The sequence below is a fragment of the Larus michahellis genome, chromosome 3, assembly GCF_964199755.1.
Source record: "Larus michahellis chromosome 3, bLarMic1.1, whole genome shotgun sequence".
Taxonomy (NCBI): domain Eukaryota; kingdom Metazoa; phylum Chordata; class Aves; order Charadriiformes; family Laridae; genus Larus; species Larus michahellis.
This window is the reverse complement of record NC_133898.1, coordinates 126,423,123-126,444,216: the sequence shown is the minus strand read 5'-3', so window position 1 is coordinate 126,444,216 and position 21,094 is coordinate 126,423,123. Positions and strand designations below refer to the sequence as shown.

Below are 21,094 nucleotides of genomic sequence, written 5' to 3'. Positions count from 1 at the left end.
GCTTTATAAATGAGTGGAAGTAAAGATTCTGCAAGAAGGAAAGGTGAGCTGAGTGATGCTGCACTAGAGCAAAAAAGCAAACACATGCCACGCATCCCTTCCAGCTAAAGAGAGAAGATGTACACGTCTGTAAGTAGGTTACTCTTCAGCAAGACACAGGGTGAATTGTGTGTACAATAATGCCTACACAGCCTTTTGGCCTCAGTGAACTAACGCAATATAAATTTTATTTAGCAAAAGGAAGTTCAGGAACCACTTGGAAGAAAATATCACTGTGTTGCCCAGCGTGCAGGTCATTCTGTGCGTAGCTATGAAGAGACTTATGTCTCTGCCTCAAAACACTTATTCCACTCATTTACCAGAGCCAGAAAAGACAATTGCAAAGCAGTGCCCCCAAAACTTGAGCGTTCCTTTTGTGAACACAGCATCAGTACCGCTGATCAAGTACCGCTTGCTGATCAAACTGCAAGTATTTTGGCAACGTCAAAGTGTTGCAAAAGGACAGGCCCTTTATCTTCTCTCTTTCCTTGCCCAGAACGATGCAGTTGGATTGGTTCTTTTTCAGTCACCTGTTCCTTAAGAAAAGTTCTTTTTTCTAAAATGTGCAGCCCCAAAGCTGATGTCATTTATTGGCAATAAATATTGACAAGGAAAGAGAAGGGAAAGCATATATATATATACAACCCTAGAGCCTTTCACTCCTGCCACTCTTCCTAAGATATAAAGGGACTCTGGCTGGACGAAGGTAATGTATGCAGAACTTTATTTCAATATTAGAAATTTTATCCGTAGAGTCACTTGGTCAGTATTGACTGGGCACTGTGCTACAAAGGCTAATGTAGTTAATATCTAAGTTGTACCAAATGTAATAATTAAATGTTTGCTTATAATAATCACAGAGGAAGAATTTAAAAATAAATTGTATCTTCCTCTTAGAAAGCACACTTTCCATCTGTGTGGGTGAGAAATGGCTTCAGTAAAGTCTAATTCCTATGTTTCTTTAGGTCAAAGGGTAACACTTTTGACTCACTTGCTTCATTCTTCAAATGTGAACATAAATTAATCCATTTTGCAGAGGATGGTCAATCATGGGAAATGCTTTTCTAATGTCATTTGAATTATTTTTATGTTGAATTTATTTCACTTGAGTACTGGGTTATAACAGTGCAGCTGAACTCAGGATTTTGCCATCTAGAAAAGTTAACAATCTGTCCAAGCTTTCAGGTATATGCAGTATTAAAATGTATATTATATCTTATAGTATGCAGTAAGCTGATTGCCTTTCCTTAATGCAGAGTGAAATTTTTTTTTACAAAATGAAAGTTAAAGATGTTGACTCGGAGAAGGTAGAAAAAACTTATATCAAAGTACCTGAAAAGACAAATACTCCCATTCTTACAAACTTTCAAAGCTGGTATGCCCTGAAAGATTTATCAGCTGGCAGGAAAAAGGCTCTGCAGAGGACTGAAGCCCCAGGACTACACACGAGAAGCCCGCACCGTATTTTTCAAATAAAACTTTTTTTCTAGCTTCTTAGCTATAGATTTTATTTTTTCACATTTGATCAAATTAGCATGAAATTCCAGTTTTGAAGCAGAGCTATCTAAAAGTGCATTGCTAGCACTTGTCTTTCAGAAGCATAGAAGTGGTTTAGTGGATTGAATACTATTGACATGGAAGGATAATTGTATCTGGGAACGGTGGTATTTTGATTTTGAAAGTAATGCCAAATACATTTACTCCAAGGGACAGATTTGATTGTACAGTCTGACAATCGAAGTTGTGCAGTAGGATTTTAATCAAGTTTAATTCTGGAGCTAGAAATGTTTTATGTTTCCAGTTGCAGCACTTATCTGGGGAGTCCCAGAAAGATCTTGCTTCTGCATGTAAGGACAAGATAACTCCTCAGTGGCCAAAGATATCCCTTCAGTTTAAGTATTTATTCTTCATTAATATGAGTGAGATCCCTGCCTCTACCTCATACATGTGATTTCCTTATGCAAGTATGGCAAAACAAGACAAAGACTGAATGTCTAAATGACATGAAGTCTTTGGTGTGACAGCATATGTCTTGTTGATTTATATCACGCTACAGAATACAGCACTGAAATAAATGATCAATCTAGCTGCAAACTATCCAGTACCCAGAGCACTATATTCAGCAGATTACATTCTCTTGGTGTTTTCACCAGCTGACTAGACCTCCTAAGAGTTAAGATTTCTTAGCCCAAGCACAGTGCCATCAAAATGTAACTATGAAGCCCATTGGACTCAAACACACATCTCTGCCTGGCGGTGCTGTGCCGCCATTTTTGTTAGTATCAGTTTGGGAATTGGTGTCCCAAGCTCATTACCTTGTGATGTCATGAAAGAATACAGCACACGGCACAGAATAACCCAACAGCTTTTGGTCTGAACTCAGACAACTTAGTCTTGCGTTGCTACCAGGCAAGTGAAAAGAGAATATTGTTTTCACTTTTCCTCTTTTATGTAATTTGCCTAGAGGCAGGTTCAAGCTCTGCATAGCTGGGAATCTAAAAATTAAAGAACTTATCTTGTTCCAAAAGTGGCTTGATAACCTTCTTCTGATACATGGAGTTATGCCTCATGTTTGTTCATGAACACTTTGCTGTGAATATTGGCCTTAACATCTTTTGGGTTGGGTGCAAAAGTTATATGCTGCTTTTATGTTTTCTGCTTAACTGACCTCCAATCTTAGTGAAAAATCTTTCCTGTGTTGTAAAAATGATAAATGTTTCTACCTATGCCTATAGCTATTAGCATCTAAACTCAGAGGAAGTCACTCTCAACTTCAAAGCTAAATGCTGGTAAGACCACTGTGACATCAAGCCCTTTCCCATTACATTACACAATGAGACGTGTGTTGGAACACTCCTACTGCAAACCAGTGTGGAATACTCATAAAATGTGAACATAAAAGGGGTCTCACACACAAGGAAAGATGTTTGAAAAACTTCATATTCTCCAGCGTTCTGGTAGGCCTTTCCCAAGCCCTCTGCCCAGGGTTGAATTTTGGTTGGAAGTTCGTCCCCAAAGGAGGGTTAGATGTGGACCTGCTTGTGCCCAGTTAGAGATCACAGCATATAGAACTTGCTCTCTAGTGAAGATTAAAGTATTGGAGCTGGTGCAATATTTATTAATGAGAGAGTCATATCAAAGCATCTGAGAAGAAAATTAACATCATCATTATTATTGTTATTATTATTCTTATTATTATTTTATTTTTATTATTTTTATTTTCCCTATATTAAGCAGACATTTCTGACACCACAGATGTAGGCCAACTCATTCACACAGGACTAAATAGCAAGTAAACCCACTGACTTCAGTAACATAAACAACATAAATGAAAGGAGATAAGTTCAAAAATCTAGAGACAATTTCAGGTGTTAAACAATGAACAGGTTATGAGTAATGCTATAAATGCCATCTCTTCCAAATCATCATTCTAGGAACAAGAAATGTTCATTCTATTCAGTGAAAAAAGAAGGAAATGTGTTTCCAGGACCCTAGTAACTTGCCGTTAGTTCTCTGGATGAGAATCCATCCCTCAGTTCCTGCCAGAAGGAAAAGCGCTTAACCCATTCTTCTCAGCTAATGTCAACATGTTTATTTAATCACTTAGAAGAGATGGATGTGTGGATTATATATATTGTCATTGTATATTTAGGGTTTTAACAGGTGTTATCCCAATAGTTTACCTACCAAGCAGGATATCCTAGATCTACCACTGACCTGTACTGCTCACGCTGTGGATTTTTCTCAGAGGCCAGCTCTAAGGTTTATTGTATTTGATGCTTTTTATTACATCTATTTTCCTTGCTTGCTTTAGTCTGTTTTAAAATTGAGCTCATTGAGCTCAAAGTTACTTTTCCTTGGGTTTCTGCCACATCTTTAACAACTAAAAAGACATGATTTCCTGTATATCCTCAATAATACAAAGACATGTAACCTTTGCTTCTTCTGACATGTATAAAAAAAAAATTCCATGAATATGAGTAGGTTTCAGACTGTGGTATTTGTTTCTATAAGGCATCTTAGCAGCCAGAGGGCAATAGCCAGTATTATTTCACGAAGTTTTTGTATATGTCTAGGTGTAAAATGTAACTTGAGGGTGACCACCACCACTTACTGCAGCCATTGTAATGCTGATTTGATGAGGAAAGAGGGAGCAGGAAAGGAATGGAGACAACTGTTGATGTGTTCAGCGCTCCACTCCAAAATACCAGTTCCCAATACGGATGATGCTTGCTTGAGCAGGACACTGATGTGACCCTACTGAACAAATTAATGGGCTTTTTTTTTTATGCAAGGAGGCAAAGATGAAGGAAATGCTGCAAATTCGAGAGGGGGTTGATCCATCTGTTACAAGAAACATGCAACTTTATGCTACTTACGGTCCCTGCTTCAAAGCAAGGTGGAGCTTTTTCTCTGTACGAGACAGTGGTGCCCGTGCACCACCACACACCCACTCGCACAATTTCAGCACATTCAACTGTATTAGGTACCAACTAAAGTAACTTTCTCTGTGGCAGGCTTGACTTTGCAACTGTTTTGTGTCTGCTCACTTAAGACATTACACCAAAAAATTTATGCAACAGAGATTAATGGACTTTGGGGTTTGTTTGTTTGTGGATTGTTTTTTTTTTTCCCTCTGTAGAAATGGATCTACTAACTGCAATCGTTTTCCTGGCTGCTTTGCTACACCAATCTGATGGACAGGTAGGTGCATTCATCTATGCAAAAGAGCCATATCTGAGCACATTGTATAGATATCTGACATGATATAGTCTGGTTTAGTCACCTCTAGCACTTTAAAATTCAGGGCTGAAATTATTGTTTACATGTTAACATAACACAATAAAGTTGAACTCTTGGTTTTCTCAGATCTTTGCATTAAAATATTTCTTCTGCCTATCAAAATATTCCTCACAAGAATAATTTTTAAAATACATTTTCTAAAAAATAATATGAACTGAAGCTACTCTTAAATAGTTTAGCTAAGTAACAGAAATTTAGTCTTCTCCTCTCCTTAGAGAGAGTTAATCTTGTAAGAGGAAGGTACCTACTATGCAGACATTTGAATGTGAGCTATTCATCAAGATCTACTTAATAAGGAATGAAAAGAAGCAAGTACTTCAAGGATGTCAATCATCTCTTTCTTCAATAAATCTCGAGCGGACTGTGCCCTACGTTGGTTGTTTTCTTTACCTGAGTATAGCAGCAGCCTGAAATAACTGACTGAGATTTCATTTCTGCCACTGTAAATGTCTTAAGTTAAACAAGATGTACGACACCTCATGGAGTAGGTTCAGCTGCTCAAAAAGAAGTGTCTTGGTGCAGCTTGAGACCCTCCAGGGTATCGGAGCCATTCATGGGCAGCTGTACAGACAGCTATACCTTTCTGGAGCAACAGTCTCAGGCTAGCTAGGGCTCTATGGACATTTCAAATGGCATTAGGTGCCACTTTAAGCTACTGACTACAGACTTTAAAATGTAGAATTGAGCTCTGAAGTCAAAGCAGTGGGATTCGTTCCTCTTACTTGAACATTTCAGAATTTAGTCTCTCTCATCTTCTACTTCTCTAATTGACCATAAAGGCAATCTGAGGTGACTTTTAGATATTTACATCTATGGTATAGCTATCTAAAATTAAATAAGATGAATCAGTGACTAAAAAAGAGAACTTATAGGAATAGAAGAAGGAGTAAAGGTAAGTTGAGCATTTCCAAGAAGCTTTACTTTGATGAGAAGCTCATAATTTATCTTGCTTACTAAACTTCTGATAACTGCAACCTTCATTGTTATTGTTTTCCAGATTTTTCAGTATAAACAAATTGGCATTTCCTCCTTTCCTCATTCTAAGTTTCAAAACCAAAAACAGATCGTTGAGCAACACAATGAAATACGGAGATCTGTATTTCCCACGGCCACGAACATGCTGAAGATGGTAAGCTATGCATTGCAACTAACCTGCTTTCCACTTCATTAGCAGAAGATTGTAGCCCTCTTAAACAACCCACACTCAGTGAACAGAGAGGGCAGGAAAGGTGCTCTGGGATTAAGATGAAGACATCAAAATTTTATCCTTTGGTTTCTGCAGCCTCCATGTTTAATTTTGCACACCTTGATGCTGCAAGTACTTGTAAAATCATTGCAAAGGTCTTGGGACAGGCCACAAGTGCTATTCGAAACCTCTCTCCTAACCAACTTCTAGTTTCTCCACTTAGAAAAACTCGATTAAACAACATAGGAACTGTTCCATGCCTAGGGTTAGTTGTCTACAAGGACCGTGAACACCGTATTTATATATTTATGTATTTATTGGTGTCAAACCCACATTAACAAAGCCTGCACAGTGAATCACAGCTTCTTGCCTTATGTTTGTTCACTGCAATAGACAACAATATCAAGCCTTTTCAGGGAGAGCATTTAAACCGGGGATAAGGTACAAAATTCAGTGATGGCTCTTGAATTATGGATTACAATCTTTAGGCTGCAGGATAAGCAGCTCCCTTAGAAGAAGAGAAACGCATGCCCTGGATAAAGGAAAGCGTATGTAAAGCAAAGGTGGAGCAGGAGCACAACTAGCAGCATGCATCTGAATGTAGGGGCAAAAAAGACCTAGATCTGCATAGCCATTTGTCTTCAGCTGACTAGCTTTGCCCATAACTGCTCCCATCCCCATCACCCCTGATGTTCTTTGTTATCCCTATCCCATGAGGCGATGAGCTGGTCAGTGCATTTTGGTTAAATCTGCATATGAGACTTGCAACTATTCCCCAGGTTCAAAATCCAGCTGGTGTCTATCACTACATCTCAGCCGCACCTGGGATGAAAATCAGTTTTATACCATCTAGTGCATTGCACCCTGCGAAGTTAACTCAGACACTAACCCAAAAGAGTGCAACAGTATGTTATAAAATTCCTATTAGTCAGGACCACCTGGAGATCAGGGCTATGTGATACTGTGCAGAATAACCTGCTCTGCAACCTCTAAGAGCTGAAGAAATGTGGTGCCCATGCCCCAGTAGTGTAAACTGGCACGAATCCTCTGCTTTCTGTTGAGGACCATGGGAGCATTCAGCACAGAACACCCAAGTCACTCCCCATTCTTTTTCTTCTCATGGACTGCACTAACCTGTCTGTGACCTGGACATTTCTTCCTTTGTGTCTTTCAGGTGTGGAGTGAGAAAGCTGCCAAAAATGCTCAGAAATGGGCAAATAAGTGTGGGATGAAAATCAGTCCAAAAGAACAGAGAATCATTAATGGTACATGACAAATATGGAGACTAAACCGATCGGTTAACGACAATTTGCAGAAGACCCCTGTGCACATGAACTAGAAATAAGGATAATAAGTTTTAATCTGTTGTAGGATATCTTTTTAGGATTAAACACAAAAACATCATCTTTGTCAGATAAATACTCTGAAACATAAATTGTTGGAACCTGAGTGAGAGGGATGCTATGTACTTGCCCTATTTTTGTATCTTTCTTTAAATGTCTCCTTTTGGCTCCTATTGGAAGCAAGAAAGCACAATAGATAGCCATGTTGGTATTTACAGTCTTCTTCGTGCCACATTTTGTAGTCAAATAAATATCTGTGACTGAAAGCTCGCCAAAATCAGAGTAACATTCCCTGCAGCTTTCATAGGATCAGGTGTACTACCCGATTCTTAAAATCACAGGGAAAATAGGTCAGCATCACAGAGATTTTTTTAGTATGTAACTACACCCCTCTGCCCTACCTCCTGCTTCTCTCCTAAGTAATAGACTTACTTCTACTCCAGGTATCACCTGCGGTGAGAATGTATTACTGTCATCTTACCCAAGAACATGGGATGAAACAATTAGAGTCTGGCACAGTCAGTCCTCCAATTTCAAGTATGGATTTGGAGCAACTGCGAAAAACGTCAATATCGAGAGCTTCACTCAGGTAAGGAGAGTTGACACAAACTGCAGTGATACGCTAGAATTACAGGAGTACACTTAAGGCAGCTGGGAGAGATTTATCATCAGAAAAAAAATTATCGTTGTCATCAAACCATTTTCTATCATTCACACCCCAATCCAAAAATGGATTATAAATTAAAAGTCTTTTTCATCTAATTCTGAGGCAATGGAACCAGTATTTTGGAAGAGCTGTCCAGAAGAGGAATATTATTCTGTAGAGGGAAAAAAAAATAAAATAAAAAAAAAAAGAAAGAAAAAGAAAAACTGAATACTTTTCCTTTAGAAATAAATGTTTTCTATATAGGGCTTGAAAAACCCCATTAAGAAATGTCAAAGCAAAATATCTATGACGAAAATATTTGAATTTAAACCTCAGTTTCCTGACAGAAACTGTGTTCAAAAACACTTGAAAACTGGCGGACATGGTTAACTCATTTTTCTATTTATTCTTTCTGACAGCTAAATGGTAAACTTAAGAGCTAAATAGACGGAACGAACCAAAAAATTATCTTCTGGCTCTGTTATTTTGTGAGCTCTTTGATGAGAATTCAGTAAAACATGGGTCTGAAATTATGCGTTTATTTTTTGTCCTACAGCTAATCTGGTACAACAGCTACCAGATTGGATGTGCAGTCGCCTACTGTCCTAGGAGCCAGTTCAACTACTTTTATGTTTGCCAATACTGTCCTCCGTATGTACTGCCTTTTTATTTATTTAAGATATGATAATTCTGGATATGTTTTAAAAACTCCTGTGGTCCATTGGTCATGCATAGGATAAAATTGTTACAGTTTATTAGAACCATTTATAATTTTGAAAATACTGGTGTGAATTGTGGGTTTAACATCAGGTTAAATAGGAATATTTATTTTATTTCACATTGAAACAGCTCTTAGGGAAATTTTAGTATATGAACAAAGAAAGGTCTGTCTCTGTCAGAATCATGCACAAATCGTATAACTTTGACCAATATCAAGAAAGTCAGATGCAAAGTGAAAACCAACAGCAAATGAATTTTCATAGAGGTAAAGAGCACATCTGAAACAGCTGAAGGCATCTGCTGAGGTTATTTCCTTATAAGACACAATCACTTGAAATCCATTAGAAAAGCAGAACTAGGAAGTACATAAGATACTTTTTTTTTTTAACTGATAATGCTATACAAATATAAATAATTGATACATTTTCTTTCTCTAAACCTTATTGTCCCTCTTATTTAAAACCAAAGTTCTTGTATTCTATGAATATCTGAAACTAAAATATGACTGTCTATGGAAATAATTTTAAACCAAAACTTCTGGATGCCTTTCATTGTGACAAATAATATAAACTGCTGTTGATGGTTCAGAGCTGCACTTTGATCTTGTTTTGTGTTTTATTTCTTTCAAATTTCAGAGGAAATAATGCAATGCAAATAGCTACACCTTACAAAAGCGGACCAAAATGTGCAGACTGTCCCGGCCACTGTGATAGAGGGCTTTGCAGTAAGTGAATGTATTCTCCTCCTTACAACAAACATTGCATTGCATCGGGTAATAATGTTGTTCCTTTGTAGCATTTTACTTTGGCGTAATTACTTCTTGATAATCTGGATTTAAGATCCTAGAACTGCCCCTTTCATTTGCTGCCCAAAATAACAGTGGTTAAATATCCCACCAGAACAGGCACAATCTTGAGTAGGAGGGTGAGACCAGATGACCTCCAGAGGTCCCTTCCAACATCAACCATCCTGTGATAAGGGGTAAATTGTGTTGTTGTTGAGCAATACATGCATTATCACACCGTCAATCTGCTGCTGCCCTCTTCTGGAAAGCTCAAGACAAAATGTCTTGATGTATATCTACAACTAAGGGCATGAATAGGTTGTCAGGATTCCCGCATCTGAATGTGCGTGAAGATCTGCACAGGCCCCTGGGTTGTGCAGGCTTCCATGTGGAGCAAATCAAAGCGCACAAATAAATGGGAACTATAAGATACCACCTTTCTGCTTGCATTCCCTTTTCCATAATAATCACGAAATTTTAAAAGCAGAGCAAAAGTACAAAGACTATGTAGACATGAAAATTTAGAAGTTTTGGAAAATGCAGAAGCATCAGACCAGGACTTGGTTTTCAACCAATATTTCATGGTTTTTTTTCCTTCTTTTCTATTTTAGCCAATCCTTGCAAGCATCAAGACTACTTTGGAAACTGCAGAAATCTGAAAATCTTGTTTAGCTGTAACCATTCCCTGGTGAGAGACAAGTGTCCTGCTACCTGTAGATGCACCACTCAAATCGTATAATGTCCTGGTGGATGTGATTATGGCTGCTGCGAGACTGATTAGGAAAGAGTAGAACTCACTGTGACGTGTATTCACTCTCAGCGCATCAGCTCAGATTGACCTATAGGAAACACTTTTTTTCTGAAATCTCACCATTACTTCGGTCCTAAACAAGTCTGGTAGCTCAGGATAACTTCTGATGTTACTTTAGACTTCGTAGAAATCATGCTTAAGCTACTAATGTGTTACTTTGTGGTTTTCCTTGCAGTGGATCTTCTACTGATTCATTGTTTTTTAATGGAAAACACACTTTTAGAACACTTTAGGTTTTTTGCAAAATATGTTAAATGCCACTTTACTTTCTTCTGTTACCTTTTCTTTGATTATCAATGGAATGTATTCCTGCCAATAAAAACATGATTATACCACTGGTTCACGAACAGAGCTTTTCATTGAAGTTATTTATAATTCAATCTTTTTTCATTTGGAAAATTCCTTACAGATATTTCAAGGCTCTTTGATGCGTCATGTCAGTGGGGATGAGACAGGAAAAGACAAAGCAAAAAGTGATGAATTTTTTGGTATGGCCAAAATAAGAGGCACACATTGAGTCCGCCAACTTTTACTCTGTGGCCTAAAAGCAAAGCTTCTGATACATCTGTGTATGTAGGTCAGAAATGATAATTTTTTCATATGGCACAAACAGTCAAGAAATATGAAGCTTTATAAAAGCGTTCATACAAAGAAAGAGGTGTATGTATCCCTTCCCATCCTCTCTATGAGTAAGTCAGTCCCACGCTTGCTTGGACTTCATATTGCTGCAGGTACTAAAACATGTTGCTACCAAAAAAAAACAAAAAAAAACAAACCAAAACAAAACTAAAAAGCAGTAGATCCAAGTCCACAAAATTCACCATCAAAATACCTGGTTTTCTCCAGAACTTCCCAGGAACCCTCTTAGTGCCTATTCCTAGCAGCGCACACCTTTAGGACATCTCCAGGAGGGTTAAGTTCAGCTGGAGGCCGTAGATGTGCCTTCTCCCATCCCTGTTTGCAGGCAGGCCACCAGCTCCTGCCCAAGGGGAAGCTTAACTGGATCTGCTGCAGGTGGTCACAGGGCCACGTTAGTTTGTGTGTTGCTCCTAATAATGCATTTCCTTGAGTACAGTTTTTCATTTACTATCTTTCCAGGTCCTGTACAATGCAGGGCATGACTTCAAAGGACCGTGTATCTGTATTGACCCAGAACTCAGGACTTAAATTAGTTACCTGTCAGTGGCACTGCTTACCTGGAGAAACTTTCTGACCCTTTTAGTGAGGGCCATTATCACAGTCATGCCTCTTTAGATACTGACAATATTATTACATTGATAAAACAGTGTTTCAGAACCATCTTACAGCTTTTTCTTTTACATGTTATAGCTTTTATCTCATCTTTGTATTTCTAACTTTAATAAAAAGGTAGATACAGAGGAAATAGAAGCTCTCTGCTTACAATTTATAAGCTTTGGCAGATGTAAAAAAATGAGCAAACATCTGGAACAGCCTCTTCTCGCTGAACAGAGCAGCCCATCCCACTAACCTTCCTCCTGATACATCCTGGTGCCGTGCAGGATGCACTAGGGTGTCCCACCGGACCTCCAGCTGCTCCTCAAGATGGGTGTTAGTCTCTAATGGGTCTTGAGTCACATATACCAGCCCTGAGCAGGACTGATCCCACTTACCACCTTCCCTTCCTATTTTAGATCAGCAAAAATCATTTTCTTTATAGGACTGCAATTCTGCTTAAAAACACAAGAGGGTGAACCATACTCAGACATTCAGCTGCACTGGGTTTTCATTTTGCTACCTGTTAAAAGGGCTCCTCCTTTTACTAGAAATTAAAGTTTTGGGCCTACCCTGGCCTGATTTGAACACTTACTTGCACGGAATTTCTTAGCTAACACTGGATGAATAAACAATCACTACATATAGAAACCGTTTGGTAGCAGTTTCTTCTCCTCCATTGTTTCATGCTGTGCCTGCTGGCCAAATTGCTATGATATCAGAGCAATTTATACTGTCAAATTAAGGCAATTTATGGTTTCCAGGATATCAATGACTAATTCTGGTAGCCTTGATTTTCTACCTCCCTGAAGCTCAGTTTCATCATCATGACTTGTTGTGTCACTTTTTAAGTTTCCTACAACCACAGCAACATTTGTAGAAAGTGTAATTCAAAGCTGAATGACAATTTCCTAAGAAAAGTTTTCCTCAGAAAATACTAATATATAAAACCCCAGTTCTCTTACAGGAGGATACATAGTTTTGGCAAAAGTCTCGGGTGTTTTCTGGGATATTTTCCAAGATTTAATTTCTGCTTGCTACCAATGAGATTGGCGTTAAAACTCCTTCCACACACACACTTGCGTTTTCCTCCCTCTCTCCCTGGGCCAATGAATGTTTGAAGAGGAATGAGTTTACTGTCAGATATTTTTTAGAGAGCTCCTTCCCCAAAGAGGCAGCTTTTGTGCTCTGGGTATCCAGCTATGGTGTCTGAGCGTGGCAGCAGCAGTAGCTGGGGGAGACCTTCTGCATCATGAAGTGCCACCCTGGAGCATCATGCATCCTGCTGGGCTACTGCAGGGTATCCAGGCATTAACCTTCTTCCTTTCACGGGGAATTTCAAAAGATTGTGCTTCCCTTTTGATGTGGAAGAGAAGAAGTAGCAGGTGAGGTGAAATGTTACCTGGGTGATGCTGTTTCTCAATACAGACTTCAAGGAGAGCTTGGGACACTCCACTTAGTTGTTCATGTCCCTGGAAAGCTGAAATGTTTTTGAATATGAGTTTCCCATACCTGGGTGAGGTAAAAGCAATATGACATTGACTGTGATCCAGCATGTCAAATAACACTTTTCTCCATTCTCTGATTGTATTTTCCCAAACTTATTTTTTATACTGATGCACTGAGAGTTGTTTCCTTTGTGGTACCAGCACATGCTTTTTGGTATGTGCTGAAGTTACAGCTACAGAATTGTGCTATTTTTTGGGTGCAGCTCAGGCAAGAAACTAGCAACACCGAGAATTTCTTACAATTTCTATTCTGGTTCCAGATACACTCACAAGAAGCGCATATGCTGAGAGATGATAAGAGCAACTACCATGGTACAAGTCTAAGTTTTATCTGTGGAGAATGATGTAAGAGTTCTTCAGTAGTTAACTTACATGACGAAGACTTTAAACACAGAGTTTTGAACAACTGTTATGAACTAACTCTAACGGTCTTATGGCTTGTGAAGAAAGAACTTTTCCAATATTTAAAAAGTGCGAACTGCAGTAGTCACATAATCTAATTTGTCTGTCTGAGAATCCCTCTGGGCTAAGCAAAATGGAAGGTCTTTCACTTTCAGTATCACAAAGTCTTGCTGAGAGTCATGGTCTTCCTTGTTTTTCTCCATCTATCGATAGAGAGACCAAGTCTTCCATAAATATCACCTCACTTGTGTCCTTAACATATCACACGTACAATAGCAACAGGTTAGGCAGCTAAAGTTAAGACTTTATACTAAATGAAAAGCAAGGGTTGGAAACCTTGACATGGCATTTGAAATTTGTGTTGTCAGAATATCCAATTAATGCCCGAGAAAAAAAAAAAAAAAAGTAGTAGCAAGATGTTTGAGCAAGACCAAGCACCAAAGGGCCACCAGAGAAGGGAGAGACTGAGGATGTTCCCCATCCCGGGGCTGCTCCCGCTTTTCTGGGCCAGGCTGCCAAAAATCGCATTCCTCTAAGTGTAAGGGCCACAGTTAAACTGTGAAAAACAGAGACAGACTTTCTCCTTAAGAAGCTACTTGACAGCTACTTTATCTGGTCTGGGCTGTAAGCAAGACATTTAACCTCCGTGCTTCGGTCTCACCAAGTGCAACACAGAGATAAACTGACACAGTCAGGGCAAGGAAGATTAATTAGTGAATGCTGAGAAAGAGCCTATGAAGCACTAAGACCTGTTATTTATAACATCACACTTGGTAGCCACACCTCCAGTATAATTATATCTTAGTTTAACCACAAGTCAAGAGGACACGGGGCAGCAGGAGATACAAATGAGGAAAGGATGCTCCCTCCGGCGCTGACCCACCTCTGGTGTCTGAAGGTTCACGGGCTGGTCACTGGGCTCCGTCGTCTGGTCTTGGGTCTGTGCCGTGCAGCCATGGGGCTGTTCCATAGGGCTAACAAAGATATTCTGACACCCGCATCAACAACAAGTCATAAAAAAAGGCAATTTGGGGGGAAAAGCTGAGGTAACAGCTTGACATGGAAATGGTCTCGCGTATATTAAGGAAATGACCTATGTTAACTGTTGATTCTGTTACTGATGGGCAACCCAATGTTCAACATGTGTAACTGAAAATGACTCTTTAAAATGCTTATCATCAGATATTTGGGTTTTTCCACAGTAATGGAAATGATCATTTCAGATCAAATGACATTTTCCTTTTTGTGTTTTGCATCGTTAACACTCCTCTGCTTTCTTCTCTTCTCCCAATTCTACATAAAGTGATGGATGTAAAGGAGGAAAACCCAAGCCGCCAAACTAAAATGAAATTAAAGCTTTTATTTGTTTTGTTGACCAATTTGAATTAAACACAAGATTTTTTATTTTATTCATTGACGTTAAAACAACAATTTTTATTTTAGGGCATGCATTACTATTCACCTATCTTCTTTAAAAAGTCCTTTCCCAATGTAAATATATTGCAGAAACCTATACCGCTGTTAACAAAAGAAGTATATGTTAAACCATGTTATTTTTATTTAGTGATACACAGCATTCGTGGTGCGGGCACATATGATAACTCAAGTTTCCCACAAACTGTTGCCTGAAGGGTCAAAAGCTGTGCGTTTTGGAAAAGTTGAAATGTAGCCCTTGGGATTTTTGCACAGAATTAAAAGACTGAGGAGTAAGGGAGAGTTTTGAAGCACTACTGCTTCTGAAGCACAGAAATTACACAAAACCAGTAATTTCAAAGCAAGAATGGATTCACCACTCATGCAGATGTGGCTGTGCAACTCTGGCCATATAGAATCATAGAATCCTCTAGGCTGGAAGGGACATTTAAAATCATCGAGTCCAGCCATTAACCTAACTCTGACAAAACCACTGCTAAACTGTGTCCCTAGGTACTGTGTCTACTTTGTCTTTTAAGTACCTCCAGGGATGGCGATTCCACCACTTCCACGGGCAGCCTGTTCCAATGCTTGATAACCCTTTCAGTGAAGAAATTTTTCCTAATACCCATCCTAAACCTCCCCTGGCACAACTTGAGGCCATTTCCTCTTGTCCTATTGCCTGTCACTTGGTAGAACAAACCAATTCCCACCTTGCTACACCCTCCTTTCAGGTAGTTGTAGAGAGCGAGAAGGTCTACCCTCAGCCTCCTTTTCTCCAGGCTAAAAAACCCCAGTTCCATCAGCTGCTCCTCATAAGACTTATTCTCGAGACCCCTCACCAGGTTCATTGCCCTTCTCTGGACACGCTCCAGCACCTCAATGTCTTTCCTGTAGTAAGTGGGCTCAAAACCGGACACAGCACTCAAGGTGGGGCCTCACCAGTGCCTAGTACAGGGGCACAATCACTTCCCTAGTCCCGCTGGCCACACTGTTCCTGATACAGGCCATGATGCTGTTGGCCACCTTGGCCACCTGGGCACACTGACGGCTCATATTCAGCCAGCAGTTTACCAACATCCCCAGGTCCTTTTCCATTAAGCAGCTCTCCAGCCACTCTACCTCAAGCTTGTAAAGCTGCATGGGGTTGTTGTGACCCAAGTGCAGCACCCAGCACTTGGCCTTGTTGAATCTCATACCCTTGGCCTTGGCCCATCAATACAATAGAGGAGACTTTCCTCCGTCACCCAACGATGTATCAGAAAACAAAAATGTCTGCTATTTTTTTGAAGTAGACTCCTAAGGTAGTTTTTTGGTTTTAGTAGTGGATCCTGTGCAGGTGTCACTATTTCTTATGTCAAGAGGTGTTTCTCAACATATTGGTTACCACAAGTGATAAAATTGTTTTGCTTTTTCCTTCCTTTTTTATTATACAGGGGGTAACACATTAGTAATACAAAACTGTGTTTGATTAAAAGGAATAAATCTCAAAAAGAACTGAGCTTTCATATGAACATTTAATGTCTTGGAAATCTATCACATGGAACAGTTCAATCATTCAGTTTAAGCACAAGTTCTAGATGTCCTTTGCAGCATTCATTTTGAATTTGTGGCTTACAGGCAAGCCCCCTTGAATTTTTTTTTACTCCTATGTTTGACTCCATACATACTTCCTCAGCCTGATGAGTAGCACAAAATATGATACTGTTCAAGCACAGTCCAAATGTTAAAATGATTTATGGGAATATTTTTGTCAACTCAGAGGTGTGAAAAATTCTCATCTTCCAACACTTCTGTGCTGGCGGAAGTCCTACTGCACAGACGCTTATAGCCGCAAAACATGTCCCTCATCAGAGATTCTTTTTTGATATTGGAAACGTTATCAAAAAAGCTCTTTTGCTATTAAAAGCTGTGTGTCCAGGTAGGAAGGAGTTGTCACTGGTGTATGAATACAGGCTTCTCATCCACAGGTAGACTAACTCAAAGTCAAGTCTATTTTCACCACCTGGATCCATAAGGCCTAATGATACAAGATTCTAGCCATAAATACTTCCAGTAAGCAGAAGAGTCTACTAATTGGTTGACAACAATTGTACGTCAGAGTGAGTCAATTAACATCTGGCAAGATCCAGGTGAAGATCTTGGAGCATCTAGTTTGCACGTGCTCTAGCTCTTCTGGTAGTGTAAGGACAGTGTTCTTCCTCTTGGTTCAAGGCAAAATCTGGGTATCTAAGACAATGGCAGGAAATGAGGCAAACAACTCCTGTCTGAAAGTCTGGTAAACCTGGACGCATTTTACTCACAAGCCTTTCCAGATCAAAATCAGGCTTTGAGTCTCCTCCCTGCTATTTTTTCCAAAGCAGACACTATTGTTGTGACTTGATGGTTATCTGGCAGGCTTTCCTGGAATTCTGTGGCTTTGTGACTGTCTGGAGAACTGTTGTCACAGGTTAAAGAGTTTTATTTACCACTTTATGTACCCACAGGAGGAAGCTCAACTCTTTACCCTCTCTTATTCCTTGGGCACCTACACTGAGTGCACTGTTTTCATGCAGAAATGGTGGTATCTAGTACACTTTTGTCTCAGCTAACCCTATTCCTAGCAGAAATTAAAGCAGCCCTTGTTTAAGATATCTATTTATTTTATTACATATTTCCCTTTAGCTATAAATATGAGGCACAGGATCATGTGGTTATCTTCAGGATATGCAAGTAGTCATGCCTAAAAAACTTTTTCAAAGCCTATTGGCGACAATGGAATGAGTGGGTCTGACTGACATCTGTCAGTGGCACAAAAGATGGGACTTGTTTCACTTGCCAAAACACACACCCAAAGTTCTCGCTGCCACTCACAGTGAATTTTCTGATGTTTCCTAGCTATTTTAAGAATGGTACTTGACACTGAAAACATAAAAGTAGCTTGACCATGTGTACTTCAGTCCCAAAGGTGACTTCTCAAAAGACAGGTTGATGCTTGAATAGCTCTTCATGTCACCCTCATCTCAGCCAGTTGGGGATAATGTTTGCATTAGGGCACTGGTGCTGGACCATAGCAGACAGGAGTCCAGATGCCAAACTTCTTGAGTCTTCCCTGGAAAGGATCCTGGAATAGCTCAGGGCCTGATCCTCAGACTGCGGGGGATTCTTTGGTTCAATTCCTCATTCCTGAAATAGAAATTATGTTTTCTCTAATTAATAATCTGCTATGTAGCTAAGCTAGTTAAAGCCTTTGAGAATTTCAGGTGGGATTCATCTCGCCTAACTCTAGGGGCCTCCTCTGGAGTTAGTCCTTTTTATATTTGAGAGAGAGAGGCAGAGAGAGAATGAAAGAGTGAGAGAGAAATAAGTCATTTTTACCTACTTTGGGTATCTGTATTAGGATATGTTTAATTACAGTCCCTAAGTATCTATTTCCCTTATCTCTAATAAAGTGAGCACCAGCTCACTGAGATAGATGTAGACATTTACAATGTAGACATTCATTTCTGCAGATGACACACAGAATTAAAAGCTAGGAACTCCCCTAACCCTAACCCTACAGGAAATTTATTATCGCAGACTCCTTAAAGTCATTTGAAGTGTGCTATTATGTGTCTTCTTAGTCTTCTCTTGCTCTAAATGAAAAGAAAACATTCAGTTCTTTCTGGGTCATTGGGTAGAAAGCAGATACACTGCAGGTGGGTAATGTACCTTCTTTAGAGGATGACAAGTTATTTGTGGAGTTCTAGGCAGCTCAATCTGGAGCTTTCTGGAGCTTTCTGGAGCATCTCAATCTTTTTTGTGGTCAATGGGGAGGAGGAGAAGATAGTCCAAAACTAGCAGGATGAAGCATAGGCCTGGAAAAGCCTCAGGCCATAAAGGGAGTCACAACGATTAGTTAGACCAGATGCTTGACACTCAGTTTTCTGTGATAATGTGGGAGACAGTCAACATGAACCAACTCTACAAGGGAAAACCTGGATGTATTAATTGCAGCATGACTGTTGACTATACAAGGGAAGTAGTAATCGAATGTCACCTTAGGATGTAGCACTCATTTCCAGAAAACAGAAGAGCTAACGCTATCTTACCTGATATTGGTGAGAATATATTTGAATTTATTCTGTTTACAGCTCTTGTTGTTTGTCATTAAGTGAACTGAAATTAAGCCCCAAAAGAAGAGATATTAACATATTCAGGAAAACAGACTGTCTACAATATCAGAGAAAACCAAAGAGTGCATTTGATTAGAAAAAGCAAAAGCTGCAAAGGAATATGATTGCTCTCTACAAACATCAGAAGGGTTAAAAAAATGCAAGAACTGCCTGAGCTACCAGATGTTTTTATTACGAGAACAAGATATACGTATTAATACATTTAGTGAATAAATCAATTTCTAAGCATTAAAACTGGAAAGGTCAGCAGCAGCCTTCCAACTGAATGAAGAAGGACATGAAAACTTTACAAATAGAGGGCAAAACATTTATTGACGGGATTATGTGATAAACTACCTATAATTCCAAGAAAAGTCCTCAACGACCTAAAAATTCCCTGTGTTCCTAAACTGACAAGTGCTGGGTAATTGGAAATGTAATAGATGTCAGTCACAATAAATAGTGTGTTGGAGGCGGCCACCGTGCTTCTTCCACAGATTGTAGTGGCTGAGTGTCATGAGAAAATCAGTTTATAAGTGGGAAGGGAAAGAGGAGACAATGGAAAAAAAAAATGTATAAAGAATCCTGAGGGAAAAGTGAAGTGAAATGAAAGCAAGCAGTAGAAGATGTGAATGCAGGCAGACAAACCATGAGATAAAGGAAAGGCCGTCCAAAAATGTAGAAAGTTTGATGGACAGTCAAAATTCACCAGAAATATGAGCGACCATCCAAGCCCAGTATTTAATAACAGGCATTGAAGAGGTTTTGGGGCACTGAGGGAACTCATAGGCTTTAATGGCCCTGACCAGCCTCCCTTGTAGCCTCCCCCATCACCTGCCTGTGGCCACAAGAGTCCTATTTTGGCTCACCCTGTCTCATCTCAGTCTACCTGTCTCTACTCTTGTTTTTTGCCCTGCCTCCTGGATGGGCCTTGGACCATCATCTATGTAATCAATAACCATGAGAATAGGTGCTTTTGAAATACAACAATCCAGACCATTTTGACATAATATTGACTGTAATATGTCACAAACCAAGCTTAAATCTTTGGAGCTTAGATTATTCCAGTGGCCCTCACAGTAACAGTCATTGCAGATCTAGCAAGGCAGATCAGTTGAACAAACCAGTACAAAAGATTTTTACCCAGCACTATATGAGTTATTTAATGCTGGTAAGCATATGATTTGTATGTACCTGGAAAGTTTCTAAGAAGAATCTGACATCTAATGAGCTATGGCATGAAAACTTGTGTCTTTCACAGGTCAATCTGAACACTTATTTTTCCTTATATGCCCATACTTATTTGCTCTCAATTTGTTGTAGTACCTCCAGAGCTGGCTTGACCCAGAAGGGTGGTTGTATTTTAGATCGTAAGTTGGGTTGCAGTTGTTCATTGAATTTGTGCTTGGCCCATCGCAAGGAAATAATAAATTCATCTTGTCAGTTCAATAGCACAGGACTGCTTCTGGGTATTTGGTGATTTAGTACCTACTTCCTGGTAACTAAAAAATAGTCATGTAAATTAATTATGAAGGTCACAAATCATGTCTTCCATTTGGTCAGCCTTCAAGCTACGAACAAAGAAGTTCCTACTTGCCCAATACTCAGCCAACTGAATGAGATGTTAGTTGTACATAGGGAAAAACAAAAAAAAAAGAAAAAAAAAGAGAGTTTCTTGTAGGAATTATTTATGTGCTGATTGTTCTACCTACATTTGCTATTTGTACCAAGGTTGTCTGGATTAGAAGTTGCGGATTAGTGTTAACACATGCATAAAATGCACAGTTTATGTTGGGTTTTAAATTGTGGTGTGGCTCAGAGCATTCACAGCATTCACTGAGTCGTCAAAATCAGATATTTCTCTCTCTTGACAAATCCTCATGTAGGTCAGACCAATTATTTCAGGCATTGCCACTAAATGGTACCTCGCTGCAGTGCTACTAAGCTACATTACAGCTTGGCCTCTGAGAGGCTGATGTTTATATAGATGATGAAAGTGCCACACATAGCAGGAGGTCTTCTGGGATCAGCTCCCTGGAGCCTGTTTACTACAGTCTCAGGCTACAGTCACCC

General features: G+C 39.4%; 1 protein-coding gene across 5 annotated transcripts in view; it reads left to right on the top strand.

Annotated features, from left to right (window-relative positions):
• Positions 1-11,407, top strand: part of LOC141741414 (cysteine-rich venom protein TEL1-like) — a 41,019-nt gene extending 29,612 nt beyond the window's left edge. For all 5 annotated transcript variants that reach the window (XM_074582072.1, XM_074582071.1, XM_074582069.1 and 2 more), the window contains 7 exons: positions 4,682-4,743; positions 5,840-5,971; positions 7,203-7,293; positions 7,815-7,960; positions 8,574-8,668; positions 9,373-9,461; positions 10,133-11,407. In XM_074582072.1, the coding sequence (XP_074438173.1) occupies positions 4,682-4,743; positions 5,840-5,971; positions 7,203-7,293; positions 7,815-7,960; positions 8,574-8,668; positions 9,373-9,461; positions 10,133-10,260 (743 nt within the window). In that variant the 3' untranslated portion in view covers positions 10,261-11,407. The remainder of the gene's footprint in view (positions 1-4,681; positions 4,744-5,839; positions 5,972-7,202; positions 7,294-7,814; positions 7,961-8,573; positions 8,669-9,372; positions 9,462-10,132) is intronic.
• The last annotated feature ends 9,687 nt before the right edge of the window (positions 11,408-21,094 follow it).